The sequence below is a fragment of the Tiliqua scincoides genome, chromosome 2 (assembly GCF_035046505.1).
Source record: "Tiliqua scincoides isolate rTilSci1 chromosome 2, rTilSci1.hap2, whole genome shotgun sequence".
NCBI classification, from domain to species: domain Eukaryota; kingdom Metazoa; phylum Chordata; class Lepidosauria; order Squamata; family Scincidae; genus Tiliqua; species Tiliqua scincoides.
The window spans coordinates 7,411,070-7,434,732 of NC_089822.1; the positions used below are offsets into that span (position 1 = coordinate 7,411,070).

At 44.7% G+C, this 23,663-nt stretch overlaps 1 protein-coding gene and 1 pseudogene across 1 annotated transcript in view; both read right to left on the reverse strand.

Annotated features, from left to right (window-relative positions):
• The window catches only part of SMAD7 (SMAD family member 7), a 49,995-nt gene extending 27,569 nt beyond the window's left edge, over positions 1 to 22,426 (reverse strand). The window contains exons 1-3 of the mRNA XM_066617116.1: positions 20,422 to 22,426; positions 18,071 to 18,124; positions 10,436 to 10,510 (exon numbers count right to left, since the gene is read on the reverse strand). Of these exons, the coding sequence (XP_066473213.1) occupies positions 10,436 to 10,510; positions 18,071 to 18,124; positions 20,422 to 21,145 (853 nt within the window). The 5' untranslated portion in view covers positions 21,146 to 22,426. The remainder of the gene's footprint in view (positions 1 to 10,435; positions 10,511 to 18,070; positions 18,125 to 20,421) is intronic.
• A 910-nt stretch (positions 22,427 to 23,336) lies between these two features.
• LOC136642374 (5S ribosomal RNA) lies at positions 23,337 to 23,453 on the reverse strand (annotated as a pseudogene).
• Positions 23,454 to 23,663: the final 210 nt, after the last annotated feature.

Consider the following 23,663-nt stretch of genomic DNA (forward strand, 5'->3'; position numbering starts at 1 on the left):
GGAGAAAAGAAAACAGAATTGACCCCAAGTGCCCCATGTATTTACACCTTTACTGAAAGAGGTAATGAAGTTTCCTTCCTGCAACCTATAATACATAACCTAAATAAAATGTAATGAAAACAAAAGGCCACGATTCCAAGAAATTAAAGCCACACAGAGCGACGTCATGGAACTCAAAGGAATAGCAACTGTATTGAGTGTCTGAAATAACACTCAGAGGAGCAAGAAGAAAGTTTGGGGTCTTGGTTTAGTGTACCAGGGTTTGCTCCTAGTTGCTTCTCTCTGGAACAGAACATCTAGCCTTTTATTCACTCATCATCATGAGGCTGAGTCACCAACATCACTGCTTCCCAGTTGAAGCGACCATGGGGAGGTATGGGGGCATTTTGCTTGATGTGGTAAGAAGAATAATTACTCTAGCGGTTTAAAAAATCCATATTATTAAACAATAGTGACAACTACATAGTGTGATCTCTGAAGTCTAGGTTCAGACACTTACTCAACTTCCTCCTTCCCTCAAGGGAACGGCAATAGTGTAAGATCTAGCTCAGGTACATAACCTGGTGCAAATCCCTCCCAACGCTCACATAATGCAATGTGGAGGCCCACATATGTGGCAATCCAACTTTTCCCCCCTCAAAATGGGAGGAGAAAAAAATGAACTTCTGTTCCAAGCACCTACATCACACATTATGAGGATGGTGAAGAGGAAGAGAACATACCCAGTCCCCCATTACCCAAGAACATAAGAACAGCCCCGCTGAATCAGGCCATAGGCCCATCCAGTCCAGCTTCCTGTATCTCACAGCTGCCCACCAAATGCCCCAGGGAGCACACCAGATAACAAGAGACCTGCAAGGCTTCCTGGGAATTGTAGTTAAGAACATAAGAACAGCCCCACTGGATCAGGCTGTAGGCCCATCTAGTCCAGCTTCCTGTATCTCACAGTGGCCCACCAAATGCCCCAGGGAGCAAACCAGATAACAAGAGACCTCATCCTGGTGCCCTCCCTTGCATCTGACATAGCCCATTTCTAAAAACAGTGGCTTGACAGGTTAAGAGCCTAAAACCTTCAACTAGATGATCACTATTCTCTTGAGGGAAGTATGAAACAAAAAGTGTCTGCAATGGGGCATCCTCGGTGTTGCACAAAGTCTGAAGGATCCCTAATGTGGCTACTTCATTTAGATCTCCCAGGCAAAATGTACTGGCTAGTCTCTCCACCCACACCTATTTAAAGTCACCCATCTGGCTCCATTGCCAACCCTTACAAAGCAGAAGTAAACCATCTCACGTGATGCAATTCTCACCACTTCCTTCAGGCAAATTTTATTTAGCAGACAGATACATAAATAAAGTCATATATCATTAGGCTAGACTTTTAAAGCATACTTCTGCATATTTCTTGGGACTACGTCTTATCTTTTTTTTTTTAGTTTAAAAAAAGAGCTCAGAAAATGATACTAACACTTAAAACATTCTTGCAAAAAGTAAAATTGTCAGGGAAAAGCAGCAGGCAGGAAAGAAAAAAAAATGTATTAGATAAACACTGCAAGAGCTGTGTCTGATAAAGTGCACGCCTTCCTTTTCCCTCTCACCACAACCAACATTTTAAAAATGCCCCACAGAATGTAGGTTTTTATTATTGATGGCTACAATCCAGCTACAGTTAGTTGTGACTGTCCCACTGAAAGTAATGAGGCTTAAGTCAGTTGTGACAGACTTCTTCCAGTGGTTTCAAGAGGACTTGGTCACTAGTTTAAACAACGAAACTTTTGAAATTGTTCCATATGATTTAATGGGGACAAAAACTTAAAAAGCCGGCATGGAGCACTGCTAAAAACCCATTAAGTGCCATGGAAAATGAGAACTGGGTTTTCTATAATTAACTTTGCACAAACATGATTGCTCAAGAATCTAAAAAGAAAAGCCTTTCCAAAAAACAAAAAAAACCCAAAACTTAACTTTCTGTTGGTTTCCACACAACTCAACCATAGGTCTTAAATTACCATTTCCCTAATAGTGTTAGTAAAATCAGTGTGAAGTGTTTTAAAGTACGGCATCTGAGAACCACTCACAAACTCAACCAGTACAGAAGTGTTGTCTACAACCATTTTGTAGACTTCTGAAATGTGGCCTCCTTCCTTCCTAGGGAAGAAAAAGCCAAACAGAGAGAGAGAGAGAGAGAGAGAGAGAGAGAGAGAGACGGACGCTAGAATGAAGTGTCAGAGGCCAAAAACTACAAGGGGTGGCTTGCCAAGAGCTAGTCTCTCTTCACTTTGTTGGCTTGGCTTCGGTCAGATGATGTGTGAGGGGAGCTGCAATGCTCCTGCTAGTCTGGCAGGCAGCCTGCTTTACTTCAAAGACTCCATTGCTGTCATCTCAGTGTTAACCCCTGATAACCTTGTCCTTTCGCGACAGACTTCAAGTTTTAGGCAAGCCGTTTAATAGGGTATAAACACAAGCTAATACTCTGCATAACCTGCTTTTTATAATTCCAGCAAAAAGAATTGCACTCTATCATATGGTGCAATGTTCATAACAAGAGAGAGCTGTTCTGACGGTTTTTGGTCCTTAATCCCAACCGCTTATGTTAAAGATAAACAGATGCTAATGGTTACACAGGGATGTGTCTCCATCTAAGGTTATAAGGTGTGGAACTGTAAATAAATGCATTTCCTCTATAGTTATATGCATGAATAGAATTGAGATCTCTCTAAAACTATTGCACCCACCCTCCTCTGCAGCAATCTCCATTCACACAGTATGTAAAAGAATAGAGAAATTGGGCCGCTGACAAAGCCAAAGACTGAACTTCTGTTATGAAAATAGCCTAGACTTTTTTTTTTTAAGTTCACCTCTCCAAAGCGGACACAGATACCAGCAGGGATCAAAAGGCATAGTGAAACATTCCAGGCCCGTTTGCTATTTCATAATGAAATGGCAGTCAGCTGCCCTTCAGAGCTTTTGTAGTAAAAGATGAACTGAAGTAGAATTAAAAGTATGCACTGAATAAGATAAGGCCGGTTTTGAAGTTAAGGGGCATGGGATGCATAGGATTGTCATGCCTTTTCACATTACGGCCAGTACAACTTATATCAGACATCAAAATGAAATGGGTGCTAGCAAAGGAATATTGGTATACCATTGTCTAAAACAGTGGCTCCCAAACTGTGGTTCAGGTTTGGCTTTTGGTGGGTTGTCAAAGGGTGATAGAAAGAGCAGATAACTAATTGCCTCAAGCCCTGAGCCTATTCAGAACTAGGTAATGTAACTGCTAATTGCCCTGCAAAGAGCTCAGCTCCTGCAGTTTGCAAGCATGTGTAAATATAGGGAGATAAATGTCTGAAGGCCTTCTTCCTGGTTATTATTACTTATAACTAAATAAATAAATAATTTTTTTCTAGATCTCCTTTTTTTTAAGACCAATAAACGTAGGTAGGTCCTGATAGAGTGTCATTTTACAGAGTGGCTCCTGGTGCTAAAAAGTTTGGGAACCACTGGTCTAAAATCAACCCCTGTTTGGTACAAGCAGAAGTACAAGTCTTTCAAGTTACGCAGTCTTGAAAGTAGTAGTCTTTCAAGTTACGAAGAAGCAGAACTGACCCAAAATTAGTTTTTCATTAAATCTCTTGGCAGTGCTGAAAACATGCTTTGCTTTTTGGTGATTTTGTAGCTCTCCTTGTGAACATGTCAGTTTATTCATTGACTTTGCCTTGGAATATCATTACCAAGCCAAATATGACTAGCTATGTATCGTCTATCATTCATCATCTTCAAATTAGGATTTCTCATTGGGTTGATCACCCACACGTCTAATCCAAGAAGAAGGAAGCCACAGCAGTCAACAATGTCACTTAATTTATCTACTGACATACTACAACACATACAATTAGAAAAGATATACACATACAGTCTATAAAAAAAGACTTCAACAAGATTGTAGGTGAAGGTACGGGACTAAATTCAGAATGAGACCCTGGCATTTAAAACAGATCTCTATGATCTACTCTTTCAACCACTGAGTCTGACTTCAGTTAAAGGAAAAAAGGGAATTCTCACAAATAAACAGCAACCATGTCACAACCTATTTCCTTTGGTACACAAGTACTTTGAGGAGTACAGCAGCCACGCAGTGGGAGATGGGAAGGGGAGGGTATCAACCTAGCATGTGAGGGCAACTTGCCTGGCAGCCAGAAATACAACACTACCATCTCCTACTAAGTGCCAATGTGGTCTAGTAATGGATTATCCAAAATCCACGTTGGCCATGAGTGACCTTGGGCCACTCTGTGTGTCTCAGCACCATTTTCATATTGGGGTTGTAATGCACCACCGCCTTTAGTTAAGGTTACTGGATTTAGTAACCTAAACCTTAGGTTTAAACCTAAACCTTTAGGTTAAGGTTACTTTAGGTTAAGGTTACTAGATTTCAATAAGGACACCAGACTGTATTGATCCGTAACCGGAATGACCACACCACTGTATACAAGCAAAGGTTATTCTACCCAAACTACCACTTTTCTGATGACAACCATCGCCCCAAACAGAGAAAACAGACGGGGGTCAGAGAGGCAACTAGGAGTTTGTTCCCTCAGGAGAAAAAGATTAACTGAGATGCCAAAGAAAGGAGAAAAAAAGAAGACCCCAACAGCATGTTTACTCCCTACATTCTTCTGCTGACGTTGAAACTTTGGGAAGATCCACTTTTGAAAGAAACAGAGTTAAGCCCGAATCTCATTTCAGCTGGTCAGTCAAGGTCCTTCCCTCCTCTCCGACACGGCCCTCGTTTTCCCCCTCCCTTATCTTTTTCTCTCCTTTCTCTCCAAACACCACACATGACATGAAAGGGCAGTGCCGAGGGAATTAAAGGTCACTTCTGGTGGAACCAGTTCCTTTGTGAGGACCCCCACCGGATTAAGTTTTCACATTCAGCTCCTTTTTCTTTTTTTCTGCCTCCCTCTCTCGCTTTTTCTTCCCTTGCCAAAAGAATCAAGTCACTGGCTCCAGGCTCCCAGCCTTCCTCCCACCCTGAACTGAGCCTCATTCATTAGCTGGAACCACTGCAGCTCGGGCAAGGCCAGGAAGAAAAACAGCAAACAGAGCAAGTGAAAGAGAGGCTCAGATTGGTTATTTTCAAGGGGGAAACACTTGGGCAGCGTGTCTCTCTCCTGGATTTCTCTCATCATTCCAGGCTGGTCACCCTCCCACATCCTCTCGGCAGTGCTGCCCCCACACCTCCACCATTCATCAGGGAGAGGACTTTCAGCCACATGAAGAAGAACGAAATTGTATTTGTAGCTGTAAAAGACAGCCCTGAAAGAAAACACTGAGGCCTTTCTGCATTCTTTGGGCAAATTATGCATACGTATACATTTTAACGCACTGCTTCCCTTTCCAACTTTTTAAGGTACCCTCTTCACACAGAAAAACACCCAAGAACATCTTTCGAGTAAAAGCGAGGGGACGAGGTAACCCTTGAGAGACTATTCACCTCAGCAAATAATTACACGATGCCTCTTCTTACCCACTGACATGGCTCCCACTGGTTGAGGAATGTTCTGTTTCCCCTGGTTATGGAGCTTTTTATTTCTTCTAGTCTGACATAACTGGGACAGTACTTACTGTACAGCATAGGTGTGTGCCACTTAATAACAGGGATACGTTCTCCTATCCCCATTGTTATGCGGTTAGGTCATTAAGTGAACATTCAGTCCAACCAGTTGCCTTTTTTGTGTAAACAGACACTCCCTGCTAGACACTAGCTGGCTGCACAGGCTACTGGAGATAGATTGCCTCTTTTCTGCATTAAGATCCTCTCTGTTGTGTAAACAGGCACTCTGCTGCAGGCTACGGGAGACACCATTGCCTCATTAAGAGTATCTTTGTTGTGCTTTGACCACTGTCATATATACGGTCCGTTGTTAAGCAAACAGTTGCAAAGTGGTGCACACCTGTACTTACAGACAATACTTACTTAAATAATTGGGACAGCTGCCATAATCCACACCAAAGCTGGAAGATTATCCTGGAAGTCACTTCCCATTTCTAGCAAAAATGTACAGTCAGGCAATCAGACCTCCAGTTATTGGATTAATGAAGGTTTAGGAAACCTTCATTTTCCTGCAGTCAACAGTCAGCACTCCTTATAATGGTTGCTTCAATACATTATTTCAACAAGTTCACATTACTGAGCGATACCGTGTTCCTATGAAAGCTCTATCGTTTGAGGCATGTACTAACATATTTGGAGATGCTGTTTTGATTTCATGTATGATACAGAAGTATATTCAAGGGAGTTAGGACCAATATGCACTGCCTTACTAGATTAGACCAATGGCTCATCTAACACCAACATTTTCCTCTTAAAAGTGATAGGCAGCTGCATCTGAATGCTAAAAGCCATTGATAATATTTACTCTCCACGTCTAACCCCATGGTTCCCAATCTGTGAGCCGTGGCTGCCCAGGAAGCCATGGAAACCAGCCAGGGGAGCCACAGAATCTTTGCAAAAAGACTGCCACCCTATACAATTTATAGGATTGTAGCCATAATAGGGAGCCATGGCCAGTGGCCTAGTAGGTCAAGTGAACTACCAACTAAAAATTTGGGAACCACTGTTCTAACCTTTTCCACAAGCCATCTAAGCTAATAGCCATCATGGCATGTTGTTGCAATAAATTTTACATACATTCCATGTACTTCCTTTTCTATATCTCAAAAACTACTTCTTTTTTGCTCTGAACCTATTCTTTTGCCATAACATTTGCTTTGATCTTGCAATTATTTTTTTACACCTAAAAATGTAATGTGCAAAATAGTCATTATTATATCCCAAAGTTGGAGGCTTGTCTTTGTGGAACAATGGTATTATCTCACAGAAAAACAACAATTTAGAAGCCAAGTCAATGAGACATTGGGCAGATGGGTCTTCAAATCTCAAGGTGCCAGACAGATGACATTTAAAATTCATATTTTCTTGAGAATAAAGTGAGAAGGCAAATTTTCTCCTAAGCTTCCTTAAAACTGCATGAAGAAGATGGGAAACCGAACAGCATGTGTACTTTTCTGTGAACCATTCCCTATTTAAACTTTGTCACCACTTTCTCCTATTGATAAAAAAGTAAAGCACCCTAAATGCTCTTAACTCATGAAAAGTCCTGTTCAAATACACTCTCCAAAGACCCATCTCAAAAGTGTACAAAGACAAGAGAAAGTTAGCTTTGGAAAATTCTACAAAACCTTGGCATCACCCAAGTCAAAGTTAAACACTTTCAAGTCCCAAAAATCTCTCCCACTGAAATAACCGAGACTTTAAAAACTTGGCCGTATCTTGGCTCTCCCATTTAATTTTTGCTTTCTGACTGTAGACTTTCCAGTTAGGGAATTTTCAGAGACCACTTTTAGGTCTGCAATTCTAACAAATCAGGAGAAATCCAAAATGAATGCTCTTCCATATCTGGCTTTTATTTTAGAGAGTATGCAGCTCACTGTATCACTGGTGAGTACTCTTTATTACACTAAATATTTACAAACTGCAAAACGAAAATTAAGATTCTCTTTTGAAGTTGGGGATACTTTCTGGTAATCAAAGAAAAGTTCAAAACCCCACCAGGAAAAGCCAGAATCATGGCAGAGTGAGATTCACCTTAAGAAGGATTGGAACGCTGAATGTAAAGATGAAAACCTTCAGTGAAAGCACCTTTTACCAATTCTTTCTGTGTGTGGAGTTGAAATGTTACAGAGAGAGCCCCTTAAGAAAGCATTCCACTACCAGGCAAGCTCTGTTATTTCCTGTGGCCCCAAGCCTCCACCCCTCCCTCTTTTTCTCTCCTTCAGCAGCAGACTAGACAGACGAGATGCTATCAATACATAAACCTTTCAAAAAGAGGCTCCCCTTAAAAGCTAGTACTTCCTTTGCTTATTTCGTGTGGTATGCTATGGAGCTCAACCCCATACTACAAAGGCTTTTTTTTCCCCTTTAAAACTTCTAACATTCTCATTGAACGTTTTGATTTCTTCTTTCTTTTCATTCTGCAATTATGTTACATCTTTTCTTCCATAAGACCAGCATTCCAATAAGAAGTCTAGCTTGAAAATCTGAGAACTAGCTACAGTGAGAAAAAAAATTAAAGACAAACCACAACTCCCCCCCCCCATTGCTCACTTGATTAATTCTCTAAGGTCCTTTGAACAAACAGTATACTCCCCTCTCAAATAACACGGGTAGGATAGGGTAGGGTATATATTACGCTAAAAGGAAAGCAAACAAGGCTCACTTAAATATAGCCATGCTCAATGCAATTCCTGGAGAGAAACACACACACACACACACACACAGGAAGAGGGCCTACATATTTCTGACAATCCAGTTGTTGGCTAATGATCTGATACAACCACTCCAGAAATCATAAATCAAGCAAGGATTTTTTGGCAAAGGAAAAATTATCTTCCAAAAACATACATGAGCCAGACAGGTATTATTCCGGCATTAGCAAAACAACACACACACACAAAATTTGGGGGCTGCACTAGGTGTCTCAAAGAGATAGAGCTGCACAAGTAGAAGGAAGGAAGGAAGGAAGAGTTCACCTCCCATACAAGTCCACATGGGTTTCTACTACTACTAACCTGATTAGATTTAAGCACCCTAACTGTGCACAGGATTGCAACTGTAAACATTACAAGCAAATCAAAAGTCCAAGACTGCAATCCTATATACTCTTACCTGGAAGTAAGCTTCACTGACCACAGTGGAACTTACTTTTGAGTAAATATGTATAGGACATACGTAAGAGATCTTTCGGAAGAACAGGCCTCCAAACCAGATCCTACATGTTGCTTCCTCAGTGGTTGGGCCCCAAAATATCCCTTTACAAATCCTTCCGAGGGATCCTTCCACATATGTACAAAAGTCGTGAGCCACAAAACTTCTTACACCCACCTTATGCACTAAAAGCCAGCCTGAACTTGCAATTTTGAAGGAAAAAAAAAAAGCTGCAGCCTGCTCTGGCACACCCATGCAGTGGGCAGTATATAATTTAGCTCTCAGTGCATAAATCACACAGGCAGATAGTGCCCTCAGCTAACTGCTGTGTTGCAGCTGCCAACCTACAAGGAGTCTTTGTCTACGTAGTATCATGACTAAATTTTCACAGTGGAGGATGGATACAAATTTGTTGGATCAGAAAGACCATGCAAGGGAAATATGGGCACACAATAGGACCTCTCCTGTAGTCAGAAAAACACAGTCCTATAACTGTTCAATACCATATGTAAAATGCTACTGCAACAATGGCCGGATCCCAAAGGATCTCCTCTATGGAGAACTCGTGCAAGGAAAGCGCCCTACAGGTAGACCACAGCTGCGATACAAGGACATCTGCAAGAGGGATCTGAAGGCCTTAGGAGTGGACCTCAACAAGTGGGAAACCCTGGCCTCTGAGCGGCCCGCTTGGAGGCAGGCTGTGCAGCATGGCCTTTCCCAGTTTGAAGAGACACTTGGCCAACAGTCTGAGGCAAAGAGGCAAAGAAGGAAGGCCCATAGCCAGGGAGACAGACCAGGGACAGACTGCACTTGCTCCCAGTGTGGAAGGGATTGTCACTCCCAAACTGGCCTTTTCAGCCACACTAGATGCTGTTCCAGAACCACCTTTCAGAGCGCGATACCATAGTCTTTCGAGACTGAAGGTTGCCAACAGAACTGCAACATGACAGTATCACACAAACTGTTGCATGTCACAGAATTCAGCAGAGAGCTGGCACACTGCAGGCTGCTCATCTATATGTTACCCCAAAGGGGCTCTAGCCACTCAGCTACAAGAATTAGCAAAATTCTACAAACTTTTATTGGTAAGTAAAGCTAGAAAAATCCAAGAAAAGTGGTCACCTAGGAATAGAAGACTGACAACTATAAATACGAGATCATTTTTCAACCCTAGGCAGGGTGGGTGACTAAAAATCTGAAGTCAACTCCTAGACATCCAAAGTATTTTTTTATTGTACCTGATTGTAACTTTCCAATTGTAACTTTACAACTGAGTGTGAATTCAGACAACTAGTTTTTCTTCTAGCAAACAATGTCTTTTTTAATTCACCAAGCAGCAGGAACTAAACTGGTTTAGGCATTTGGCAAAATATGGATGCCTTCCAACACAGTTGCTTGGCCACAATCTGCTATGGTGCCCAATTCCTCTTGGACCTCTTTGGACCACAGAATTCTTCTTGGTTCCCAACACCTGATGAGTGCATAAGTTCTTCCAGGCGAAAGACAGGCTGTTGTCTGAATCTGTCTCACCTGATAACAAGTGACCCACTTCTGCCCCCTGCCACTTTAGTTGCATCAAAGCTTTCCGCACCATCATAAAGATTCAAAAAAAAAAAAAACTTTTCTAATGTACAAAGGCAAGGGTTCAAATCAACTCCTGTTTCTTACCTGAAAGCCCCCCAGGGGCTAGATAATTAGTTCCCCCTGTCTCAGTGGAGGAAGGCACAGAGTCTGGACAACTTGCTGTAAGAGAAAAGGGAAATGAATTAAGAAATAAGCATGACGTACCGTTCTTAAAAAACTCATTGCAAGCAATGTCTCAGGCCAAATGGAAACACATTCCAAAGCATTTAGCAGGAAGTTATTACTAATTGTCTGCACAGAGACAGTGCAGTTCTTCATGATACATCCACCCTAACTCATCACCCATGTCTAGGCTCCACTCTGCCACTTCATCACATTAGTCAATGAGTACAAGATTATACACTGGCTGGAATCCTCCCCCCCACCTGCGCCTGTTTCTTTGGTTGAGTTGGTTTTGTTTTCTTGCTAGTCGCTGGTTATTGAAACCCAGCTTGCCATGCCTAAGCCGCAGATCAAGATCAAAAAAAAGTTCTCATTGGTACTCTATTGATGTGATTTGAGGCAGTGAGTTGACAATGAAAAAGTGAAGCAGAACTGGGGGAGAGGGGTTGCCAACAAGACTCCAGTGTTTTAAAAAATGGCTCTCGTTTCTGTATTATTTCAACAAAAGTCCATTCACACTTTCACCTAGTACAGTATTGCTAACTACTCTTCCAACTACATCCAGTTTTTGGAGTGAGTAGGTAAGCTATGTTTTAAAGGTGATCTCTTGCATTAACATCAGCCTAAGATTTAGAGTAATGCTGAGAATACCAGGAAGGCCCTATGAACTACAACAGGCAGCTCAAAATTTCTGCAGCTCATGAACTTTAGCCAGACATACTTAAAAGTCACTTGTTATGTAATATAAAAGGTATAAGTAATACCAAGGCTTAAGTGTTTGGAAGAAACGTTTTCCACTTTCTTGACAAAAGTCGCATTTATTTTTTAAAATACAGTAGTTGGATCTGCTCCCAGATTTTTAATAAAATGTTTTGAAGTCAAAAGGTCCTGTCCCTGCTAACTAGGGAGGTACTCTTTCAAATTGGTGCTCCTCTTTTATTTAGCAGGGAGAGAGTAACTGACCCTCCTCACCCCAGCAGTGCTTTTTCTAGTGGCAGTCTGCTGGTGTTCTTTTGCATATTTTTAGATTGTAAGCCCATTTGGGACAGGGAGCCTTTACTTGTTTGATTTTCTCTGTAGACTGCTTTGTGAACTTTTCCTTGAAAAGCAGTATATAAATACTATTAATATTAATAATAGGTACCAGACACCCATCAATTCCTAGTTTATCCTCAGGACCCAAGGTAAACTGAAGCCAGATTCTTAAACAAAAATCTAACCCTTTCATGTCCAGTGAAGAATGAAAGGAAATCCAAACCCAACTTATCTATAGGCCTGTAGATAACCATAAGTTGCTGAGAAGTTGCCAACACTGCCTTTGGCTACAAAAAGTTTGGGCATGCAGTATAGTACACAACAATGTCAGCATGGACACCTACAGACACACACAACAACATTAAAGTCATTTCTTTTCCACCCACCCCTAAAAATTGTATTTCAAAAACAAATTCCTGAATAGAATACATATGTACTGTATGTATGTATTCAAAACTGTGCAATCTCATTTTATCTGAGTTCAGTATAACCCTGAACAGGAATATACAGTTTAACAGGATATACTTCATCAAAACAAAAACAATGGGCAGACAGGAAATTGAGTTACTTTTGAAATATATACACTTTCTAAATGTACAGTATTCTCTGATCTAAGAAAAAAGATTACTTTAACTTAAAGCTTGCTTTAACTAGACATTTATGCTTTGTATCTTGCCCCATTTCAAATGTTTATCTTCAGCAATTCTTTAGTGCTTCCCTTTGCCAAAGGCCTAGTTCTCACTGTCCAAAACCACCTCAAGTAGTGGCCAGGGATGTGTGTGTGAAGTTACAATTTACTGCTAAGAAAACTGCCACATCAGGGAAAAGACTAGGCTAGAATCCTTTTCCCTAATCTAGTTCTCTGTGTAAAGGACATGTTTTTGTATGAAAGGTCATCCAATCATGGAAGCCCCCAACTACAGTCTGAAATAGAACAGGTCAGACATAGATGGACTCTCTCAGTGACAGGCAGACCTAAATGAAGGATATAAAGATGAGTGGGGGTGGGGGAATATGATGATGGTACCCACCACATGTTTAGGGCTCCCAAGTCCAGCTCAAAACAGAACATAGGTCACTTCATAAACTATGTGGTTAATGTCTCCAGTTTCTCTACACCTTAACAGTTCACAACTAGTGCTTTGGTCTCATTTGATTGAACACTGTGTGTCATGCAGCTATAAGAAAGCACTGAGATGCCTTTTCCCAAGACCAGAGATAGCACTCCTATGTGTAAACCTATAGAGACCAAGGGAAGAAAGAAGATTTCCAAAGCTAAAGCAGAAGGAAAACCCAGAGGCCAGTAAAGTGGATAAAGGACCCATAAAGAAACTACCACACTCAGGCTTTGTAGAATCTGTCCTTTGTGTACATACAAGAATACAGTATTTCAGAAATTTTAACATTTGAAACTCACTGCAAATGAGTGACCCCTTCCCCCGCCAAAAAAGCAGTCTATGCCTAGTTTTGCTGATTCATTGCTTTGCCTCACATAACCTCACTCTAAAACTAGCCTAAAAGAACACATCTGCAAATCTTATTAAGTTGATTTTGTGGTGTTTTAATTCCTGTGCATAAAGACTTTGAGAAGCCTCCATCACGAGCCTTCTGCAAGCGCAAATCTTCAGTTTCCCTGCACGTTGCATGCTGCAAACAGAACCCGCAGCCCAAAGTTAACCGTCAATGGCAGGGCCAGAAAAAGATTTTAAGTTCTTGAGCATCAGTTCAAATTCTAGGCACCTAGAATTCTTCCATCCCTGGTCAAGTCCACATAGGAAGGTGCCTACAAGGCACCCTAGATTTTGTGACCTATACAGGGCTGCCAAAGTCATATCCGGGGGGGGGGGCCTTGCACTGAGTCAGACCATTGGTACATCTCAGTACTGTCTACACTTACTGGAAATGACTCCCCAGGGTTTCAAATAGGGGTCTTTCCCAATCTTACCTGGAGATATCAAGAACTGAACCTGGCGTCTTCTGCATGCAAAGCACTGGCTCAAGTATGGCCTCAAGTATGGGGCAAGTATCACTAAAGGCCAGTCCCCTCCCCCCCCCGTGGGAACCTGCCACAGTGGGCCACAAGTAGCTTGCATAATATCTGCACAAGCACTACGGGTACCAAGCCATGGATGATGGCCGTGTATTTATTCTGCAGTGTTCATGTTTTGGAACTGTTATCTCCAAGTGTTGAAAGACCACTGATGCAATCGGCTTACAGACAGAAAAAAAAAAATCTTGGGTGATGTGCCTTCCTCTTGTTTCTAAGGCGCAACAATGTATCTTCAAACTACTTTTTACATCACCAAGAGCTCAAAATGTACTTCTTTTAAAAAAGGAGAGGTAAATCATGGACCAACAAATGACACCATTCAACACTGGTGGCTCACTCCTGACATCACAGTGAGAAACTTTTAGCCACTGATTATTTTTATCCAACCAGGATAACAATTATAAGTATTGCTAACACTGCTCTACATGCCCATGAGAAACACCTACCTATCTATTTGGCATGATGTCGGGTACTATGAGACTCAAAAACTTGCCTATATCTACACCAACCAGAGCTTGCCAGACTTAAGAGGTCTGGAAAGGTTTGAAATTTAATTCACACCAGGATTTGCACATCTACTGAGCCCCAGGCAAACCATACAAAGCAACAACACACTTGAAGAGACCAGAATGCGAGAAAAGTTATGTTCGCAGCAGAGCACTGTCTACAGCAGAACATACAAAATGATATACAGACACTGTATATCATTTTTTCCCCTCTCTCTCCTCACAATGGCCTTGATTAAACAGGAAGTCAAATGGGAGTCAGAGGTTGTAATAACCACCTGCAATGACAGACTTATGGGGTATTTTTGTCTCTCTTCATGCGCCACGTGCTACAATATTCAGAGTTCAAGAGCCAAATGGACTTAAAGGGGGAGGGGGCTTTGAGGTGAATCACCCAGATTTCCGACTGGTTCCATTAATCACTTCCCATTGGCCAATACAGAGAACTTTTCCTTTCAAAATGGCATATTGGAGTTCTGTGGCTTCATCTGTTTACACACAGTTTTGCTACCTTATGTCAACACTTGCTAATGAACAAATATATCACTTCACTAACGGAGACTGAGGTCCTGGCAATGGCAAGCGGGATGTTTAAACTCCCGCTAATAGATTCTTCCCAACATCTTTACCGGAAACCAAATGGCAGCCCCTTAAACCATTCTTTCCTACAGCTCTGATTTTGCCAGCTATTTGCCAGTCTTTCCAAATTTCCCTTAGCTCTGTGCAACAGAAGAAGAAACCAGTAATGAACAAACAACACATTTACACACAGGCACACATGCCACACCAAGCTGAGCTACCTTCATTTGGAAGCAAGTCTTATTTGTTTTAGTAAATCTTTCATTCAAGTCAGTGTGCTTAGGATCACAGCCTAAGGACTCAGTCCTATGCACTTCCTTGAGAATAAGTGTAACTGAATTTAGATGCCCTTCTTCCCCTTTTATTTTGCACATTTTAGTATGTAAAAGTCATTGAATGTTAGCAATGTTGTTTTCCAAATTAGGGAGGTAGTGACCTTGCTACTAAGCAATCGATGATTTAAATCCAGATCTCTCAAGATCATGTCCACTGTGCCATCCATTATTATGAAACTGTTCAGTAACAAAATTAGCAGAAGTTCCATCACTATTCATAGGTCTCTCTCTCTCTCTCTCTCTCTCTCTCACGCACGCACGCACACACACACACAGAGAGAGAGAGCGCATATGAGATCATATGATCCCTATGAGCAAGTGCCAGGTCACTCAGTGTCAGGAGTAGGGGGAAGTTCCCCCTCTCCAACCAGTGTCCCCGTAAGAATGTAAAAAAAGCTTGGCTGGATCAGACCAAAAGCCCATCTAGTCCAGCCTCCTGTATCTCACAGTGGCCCACCAGATACATCAGGGAACACACAAAACAACAGGAGACCTGCATCCTGGTACCCTCCTCGCATCTGGCATTCGGAGATAGTATAGCATTTATACTTTCTTTCTTAGGAATAAATGGCACCTACCATATTCACTTACATAGGATTTCAGAGGACATCAAACCTGTTGACTGCCCCAAAGGCCCCATGACAAGGTTCAAGCCTAATTCTATCTGTGTAGGTCCATTAAGTGACATGTTTCCTAGTCACACTAGAATGTGACAGAAGGATGGAAACTGACTATCACATGGAGTGGTGAATATCTATTAGAAGCAACTCACTAGGAACTATAAAAGCAAATAAAAAAATAGCATGATACAGTATCAGAGGGATACCAGATAAAAAGGGGGAACATAGTAGCTTATACTACCAGCCACAAAAGCCTTAGCATGCATGTCAATAGCTTACACTTCTTGTATTATTAGGGTAACCAGAGTGCCTATACCTTTAACCATTGTATAGAAAAGGGGATTTTGGCAGGGGCAGCATTTTAAGCCCTTCCAGTTGAGCTGCCCCTGCTAAAATCCCCTTTTCTATACAACTCTTAAAGGTATAGGCACTCTGGTTACCCTAATAATACAAGAAGTGTAAGCTATTGACATGCATGCTAAGGCTTTTGTGGCTGGTAGTGTAAGTTACTATGTTGGTATTCCAATCTCAGTGAGCACATCTAAAGTAACACTCTGGGCAACCTATTCACTTAGTAAACAACTTGGCCTGCTTACATATATGGCATAAACCTGTGTTATTTCCAAACAGAACTGTGGAGAAAGGTCCCTTTTAAAAGCAAGACCAGGAAAAGCCCAAGTACCTCTAAGGGGGATATAAATACCTGGGCTGCAAATGAAAGTTACAAGCAACATGGAAAGTAGTCACAGGGTGTCTATAGGGGCATCCCTATTTCTTAAAGCACTGGAATAAATTATTTTTTTAAATAAAGCTGCAACTGTGTACATGACACTTTACAGAGCTTCATAAGCAAATTAGTAGGTCTCAATTCCCAAGGAGCATACAATCGAAAGACTGGCTGAGCCATTGGAAAGGGAAAATTGTTTATCCTCTCATCTATCAGGATTAACTGTGATTAAACTTTACAAACTCACCAGATCTAGCACACAAAACAATAATTGTTTATAACATATTTCTATTGGGGTGGGAGGGGCTAGAAACTCCCTGAAGTTTGGCTTTTATGAAGACTATTTTTAAACCACACTAACTTATTGCCTTTGCCTGACATCAGGATGTAATCAATAAAGACAACCACTCTGCAATCTGTATGTTAGTCCATTAATCTACAAGAGAGATATGAAGTGGCTTGTGGAATTCTATTTCCCTCCCCCTCAATTTCATCCACATTTCCGATTTTCACTAAAGCCTCTCTCTCTCTCTCTCTCTCCACAATGCCAGCCCTATTTATCTAGCACAGGGTGAGCCAGCTGCCAGCCAAAAGTTTATGCAGACAACCGCAACTGCACTTGGTGCCAGCCTCGAATGGGCTTCTGCCCTGGCAACCTGCCACTCAACTACAAGCAACAAGCATGCAGAAAGCTGTGCTAAAAACATCTCCGTGCCCCCTTCATATTTTTTAACATCTTTATGGCAAATTACTAATTTAAATAAATAAATAAAAAGCAAATACAACATCAGTTGAAAAACCCACATCAGTTGAAATTCACCCATTCCATTATCAATCAATGAACAATAGATATAGCTCCAGTGTGCCTTTTGCTGCTACTCCTAACATTACAGGTCAAATATCAGATTGGCCTGAAGTCATTCATACATTTTATATGTACATCTTGACAGCAACAAAATGTGTTTTCCTTTTCAAAGGAAAAAGTTAAATTACTTGGGCTGCAGGATCCGAAGCACCCTGAACTTGAGAGCCTGTCTCACTGAGGCTGGAATTCTAAGCACACCTGCTAAACAGCCCAATCCTTGGCATCTCTACTCAGAAGTAAGTCCCATTATGGTCAGTGGGGCTTACTTCCAGGAAAGTGTGCACAGGATTGCAGTCTAAGTTCCATTACATTCAGTGGGGTTTACTTCTGCGTAAACATGCCAAGGATGAGTTATGAACTATGAATTCAGTTGGGCTTACTTCCAAGTAAACATTCACAGGGACAAGTTACTAGTGAGAAGCACTACTTGCTTCACATGCAACATCTGGTTCACATTTAAACAAATATACTTATATTTCAGTTTCACGCTGTATGAAGCTTACCTGCAAGCAAAAGGATTTAGGAAGGCAGTCTTTAGGAACAGCAATAATGGAATTCTAGCACCTTGCAAAGTCTGGGAGGTTTTGAGAACAAAAATCCCACAACCCACATTATTCAGGATTAAAAATCTCACTAATTTGAATGGGGCTTGCTCACAATGAGATGTGTAGGGGTTGCTAGCAAATAGGGGCTGAAAAAGCAAAATAAACCAGTGGGATCACATCATCAACATGAACATAATGAGCAGATCTGGTGGAGGAGAATTCTTTCCAAGAAAAAAAAAATCTGACCCCCAAATCCCCCCCCCCAAATTTCAGATTGTTTCAGAAGTTGACTTACCAGTTGGTTTGAGAAAATCCATGGGGTATCTGGAGTAGGGAGGAGGGGGAGACTCTGGAATTAGAAAAGTACAGAGAAAATAAAAGCAGGGCCATGAGAAGAGAAAGGAAAAGGAGGAGAAAAAAAAAAGATAGGAACTTAAGATAACAGTGGCATTCTTGTAGCAAAACTGTTTGTCTTAGCTCTGGGGGTTGGAGGCAGGGCAAGCCAGGCGGTGATTGCCTTGATATTTTACTGTCAGATAAACAAAGGGGGCCGGCTGGCGCCAGTCTCTTGTGCTATCTGCTCCTCTGGCTGTCTCCAGCGGGGCCTCCTTGGCTGGGCTGAAACACTCCAGCTCTGGAAATCACCCACTGATCCCGGCTCCCTGATAATCCCAAGCTTGCTAGCTAGCTAGCTGCGTGCACATTTAACACTGCACAGAAAGCCTGGGGGGGGGGGAGGAAGAGAAGGGGGGCGATCAAGAGATAGATACACACAATTCAGACTCACATTTCATGTCCCCCTCCCCACAAAGGCACATACACATAAATTCCTCCTAAGTGACTTGCACACTGAACCATGTTCCATGCACCAACTATGGGAGGTTTCACCACAAGGAGGATGAAAAAGAGGATGGAAGCTGGGCCATGGGGGGAATAGAGAGCTTTTGGGGGGGGGGGTTTGAGGCCACAATCCTATCCACACTTTCCTGTGAGTAAGCCCCATTGACTATAATGGGATTTACTTCTGAGTAGACATGCATCATATTGTGGCTTAAAACACATCAAAGCGCCTCCCTGGCCCCACCATACAGAATGTGAACTTTTAACAACAAGCCCACCAAAAACTTTTACACTGATGATCAGAACCATGCTGTGCTAGAGCGTTCCCCCCCCCCCGTTTGGAAACCAAAGGCTGCTTTGCCTGGAGGAGGAGAGGCAGCAAGATTGTACACTGGTGCCTGGAAATTATGTGTTCTCTTTTATATTATATAGGGGCGGAGGAGGGCTGCGAGGGGAAATCTTGGGAACGACCAGCAAGCCAAAGGGTTGAAATTGCTTTTGCAAACCTCAGGCTGGCTGCAGATTTGTCTATTAAAGCAGCAGAAGAGGATTCAGGGCTAGGTTTCTCCAACCCAATCATAATTTTTTTTAAAAATTAATCCTGTACTGTGATCCACAGCTTCTGTGCATAAAGCTCCATGCACACATGTACAGGAGATCCCTGGCAGCTTAAGGCAGTCCCTGGATTTTTACTATTCTTTGCAGAAAAGCCTGCATCCATTCAGTTGCAGGGTCAACTCTCCCCACCAGCCTACCTCCTCTTAGTATACACCAAACAAACATCCCAGGAGAGCAGTGCAAAGCTGCTCCACTCGGAGTGCTTTGCAAGCTAAATTAAAACTGTTTGCATTTTTTCTCTCTCTCTTTAAGAAAAACATACATGCATATATGGTGCAATCTTGGATCCTTGCAAACCCTCCCAAAACACTCCCAGTGGGACATCATGCAAGTTTTTTTCAATACAATGAAGTGCACCCTTTCCCCCCAAACTCCCCCCCCCCCACCAGAAAACTTGCAAAATACTTTAAAACCAAGAGAAACTTCCAGGGCCTGGTTGGTGCCTTTAGAAAGACTTTCAGCCCAATCCTATCCACACTTTCCTGGGAGTAAGCCCCACTGACTCTAATGGGACTTACTTTCGAGTAGCATGCATAGGATTGGACTCTTTGATCTATTTGAGCCCAATCCTATGCATGCCTACTCAGAAATAAATTCCAATTAGAATCAATGGGGCTTACTCCCAGGAAAGTGGCCTGGTTGGTGCCTTTAGAAAGACTTTCAGCCTAATCTTATCACACTTTCTTGAGAGCAAGCTCCAACTGACTCTAATGGGACTTACTTCTGAGTAGACATGCAAAGGCGAGCCCAGTCCTATGCATGTCTACTCAGAAGTAAGTCCCATTAGAGTCAATGGGGTTTCCTCCCAGGAAAGTGGCCTGGTTGGTGCCTTTAGAAAGTCTTACTCAGAAGTAAGTCCCATTAACGTCAATGGGGCTTATTCCCGGGAAAGTGGCCTGGCTGACCCCTTTAGGAAACTTTTCAGCTCCAGCCTATCCACGCTTTGTTGGGAGTGAGCCCGGTTGATTCTAATGAGCAGACATGCCCAGTTTGGGCTCTCCTCTGCATGTCTACTCAGAAGTAAGTCCCGTTAGAGTCGGTGGCGCTTATCCCAGGAAAGTGGTGCCTTAGAAAGCCTTTCAGCCCCGCTGACTCGAGGGGGAAGTGTGGGTCGGACTGCAGCCTGGAAGCCCCACCTGCTTTCCCCCCCCCGGGGCGGCGGCGATGATGATGATGATGATGGCTTACCGAGCTCGCAGAGCCTGCTGAGGTGGTAGGGGTTGCAGCAGACCAGGTCCGGGTGGGTCTTGCCGAAGGACTCGCAGCAGCAGAGCCTCTTGACCTCGGAGCAGTGCCGCAGGTCGGGCCAGCGGAAGACCTTGCAGAGCAGCAGGGGCAGCGGGTACCAGTGCTGGCCCAGCTTGGAGTCCGCCTTGGCGGGCAGCAGCAGGCAGGCGGTGCGGGCGCAGCCGCGGGACTCCACGGCCTGCAGCAGGCCCTCCAGGTGCTTCTCCTTCAGCCTCTTGAGCACGGCGTGCGTGAGCGCCTTCAGTTCGGCCTCCGAGCCCAGCGCCGCCTTGGAGAGCCTGCCCGCCTTGCCCAGGCAGCAGCCCCGGCCGCCCCCGCCGGCCCCATGCGCCCCCCGGCCGTCCGCCGGCCCTTCCCCGGGCTCGCCGCCTTCCTCCTCCGCCCCGGGCGCACGGCTCCGCCAGAGTCTTCGCACCAGCACCGATCGTTTGGTCCTGAACATGCGGGACGAGGGGAGGCTCTGCCGGCTAAGGAGCGGGCATGTCGTCCGCCACTCATGAAGAATCCGGGAGCCGAGTCCGGGCAGCCAGCACAAGCAGCCCGAAATGATGGGGAGGAAGCGCGAGCACAGCAGGGGGCCCGCCGGCGGGGGCAGAGCTGGGGGCAGCCGCCCTCCTGCTGCTGGGGGTGCTGGTGGGGGCGCAGCCAAGGCGATCTGGAGCATACGAGGCCCGTCTCCTGCCCCCCAAGAGATCCGCACGGCACGAGCAGCCGGAGCCCCACAGTTTATGTCAGGGGGTGGTTTTTCCTTCCCCTAAAAAAAATGGGGAAAATGGCCCAAAAAGTGGGGCAGAGACCTCCAGCCCCCTCCCCACCACTGGGCAGCAGCACCCCCAGGTCGCCTGTGATGCTGCAGGCTGGTCTCCTCCTCCTCCTCTTCTCCCCCCGCAAAAAAGGGTTTGGGATGTTCACAGTGGAACCCTGAGCATACTTACTCAGAAACCAGTGCCACTGTGGGCCCCGGGGGGCTTACTCCCAGGGAAGCACAGGGTGGGGTGGAGGTCCTAAATCCAACCGAGAAGGCAGGCAGGCAGGCAGGCAAGCTTCGGTACGATGGGGGGGGGGAGAAATGTATGGGGTACAACTCGGTGGGGGCCGGAGGGTGAGCCCCAAATAAATGGGGCTGGGGAGCAAAAGAAAACAACAACCAATGAAGGGAAAAAAAATCCACAGTGAGGCTAGAAATAGATCCAGAGATCCAGCTGCGTTTTGTGGGTCTGGTTGCTTCTTGCCAGGGGTCTGCGGGACGCCCCGAGACTTGATGCGGCCCAAGCCGGCGCCTTTGATCTCCTCCCGGAGAGCTGCTACTTTGTTTCCCTGCTGGAGAGTGGCTTCTTTTGTAGCGCCGCCGCGGAGCGAGCCCTCCCCGGAGGAAGGGCAGGAGGTGGCAGCCCGGATCGGAGACAAAGAATCCACGAGGAGCGAGCGGCGGACTCGGGGCGACCCCGGCGCGCCGTCTCCGGAGCGATGCAGCGCAGCGCAGCGCGCCCTTCTCAGCGCCTCCTCCGTGCAGGTCGCCCTCCTCCTTCCAGCCCGGGCATCGCGGGGAGGGAGGGAGGGAGGACGCAGGGGGGCGAAGGGGCCAGCGCCTTCTCCGGGGCTCTTCTTGCACTCCCTCCCTTGCCTTCTCCGCTCCCTTCTTCCTTCCTTCCCCGGCTGCTGCTCCTGCGCTCTCTCCCACCGCCCTTCTCCTTCTCCGGCCACCAGATCCTGGAGCGCAGCGGCGATGTCAGTTTCAGCTGCGGGGCGATGTCAGTTTCAGGGGGGGAGCCGCAGGGAGGGCGATCTGGGCGCGGGAGGGAAAGAGCCCCGGTGCCTCTCTGCCGCCTGGCTCGGGGGGCTCAGGGCTGCTCTCGCCTCTGATCCCTCCTCTCCAGCCAGCCAGCCTGCCTGCCCAGCCAAGCTCTGTCTCCTCCCCGTCCCCCCTTCCTCCTTCTCCTCCTCCTCTCCCTTCCCTTGCCTGCCTCGGTGGCTTCCAGACTGCGCAGCGGCGCTGCCCTGCCCAGGCACCCCCCCCCATCACGTGGGCGTCTAGACACCCTGTCGCTTTGGCAGTGCAAAAAAAAAAAAAAAAAGGCAGCCCAGTGATTGTGTTGCGCAAAGGCGGCATCGGGTTGCTGAGAGCCTTTTTTTTTTCCTTGCCTCCTCCCCCTTCTTTAATTCCTGAAGTCTGGGGAGGAGGGAGGGGGGAGGAAGGAAAGGGAAGGAACGAAGCCTTGAGGAAGTCTCAGGAAGGAAGAATGGAAGTCATGCACTGCACATGGGATTCTCTCCAAAACGGTGGCCTAATCCTAAGCACATCTACTCAGAAGTAAGTCCCATTAGAGACAATGGGGCTTGCTCCCAGGAAAGTGTGGATAGGATTGTAGCCTCTGCCATGAACTCAGGAGTGGCTGTGGGGTGCTGAGCGGGTATCGATGGGAAAAGAGTGTAGAAAGTGGTGGAGTAAATAAGGTGGGAATCCTCCCCAGGTTGAGGTTTATTACTATCAATGGCATAGCTAGAGGGGGTGCAAAGCACTAAGTTTTGCAGGGAGCCTCAGAGTGGTGTGCAAGGACCCCCTCCCCCTTGGAGCCATTCCAGGCATGTGCCTCTATTTTGCTCTCTCCCCCACCCCCAATGGCTCCAAGGAGAAGGGGGTCCTTGCACACTTCCTTGAGGCTTCCTGCAAAACTTAGTGCTTTGCACCTCCTGTAGCTATGACACTTCTTATCCAATTTTTGCACAGTCATGTTTTTTGATTGGATTTTGTATATATCCACTTATCATGTCCTTCCTGAGGGCCTAGGATAGGCAGCTAGATTTTTGTTTTCATGGTTGGTTGGCAACCTTCAGTCTCGAAAGACTATGGGATAAGCCTACAGCACCCGGTATTCCCAAGCGGTCTCCCATCCAAGTACTAACCAGGCCTGACCCTGCTTAGCTTCCGAGATCAGACGAGATCAGGCATGTGCAGGATAACAGTTGTTTTCATGTTGTGTTACAAATATCGCTGTAGTATATGTGCTGTTCCTATTATTATTATTATTATTATTAAGAGATTTGTATCCCACCTTTTGCCAATGGTACTCAAGGAGGCTAACAATCTTTAAAAATACAGTAAATATAAATGCAATTAAAGAACGACAACAATTGCATTTATGGCTCTCACACCATCAACAGACTTGACAATCCCAACTCCA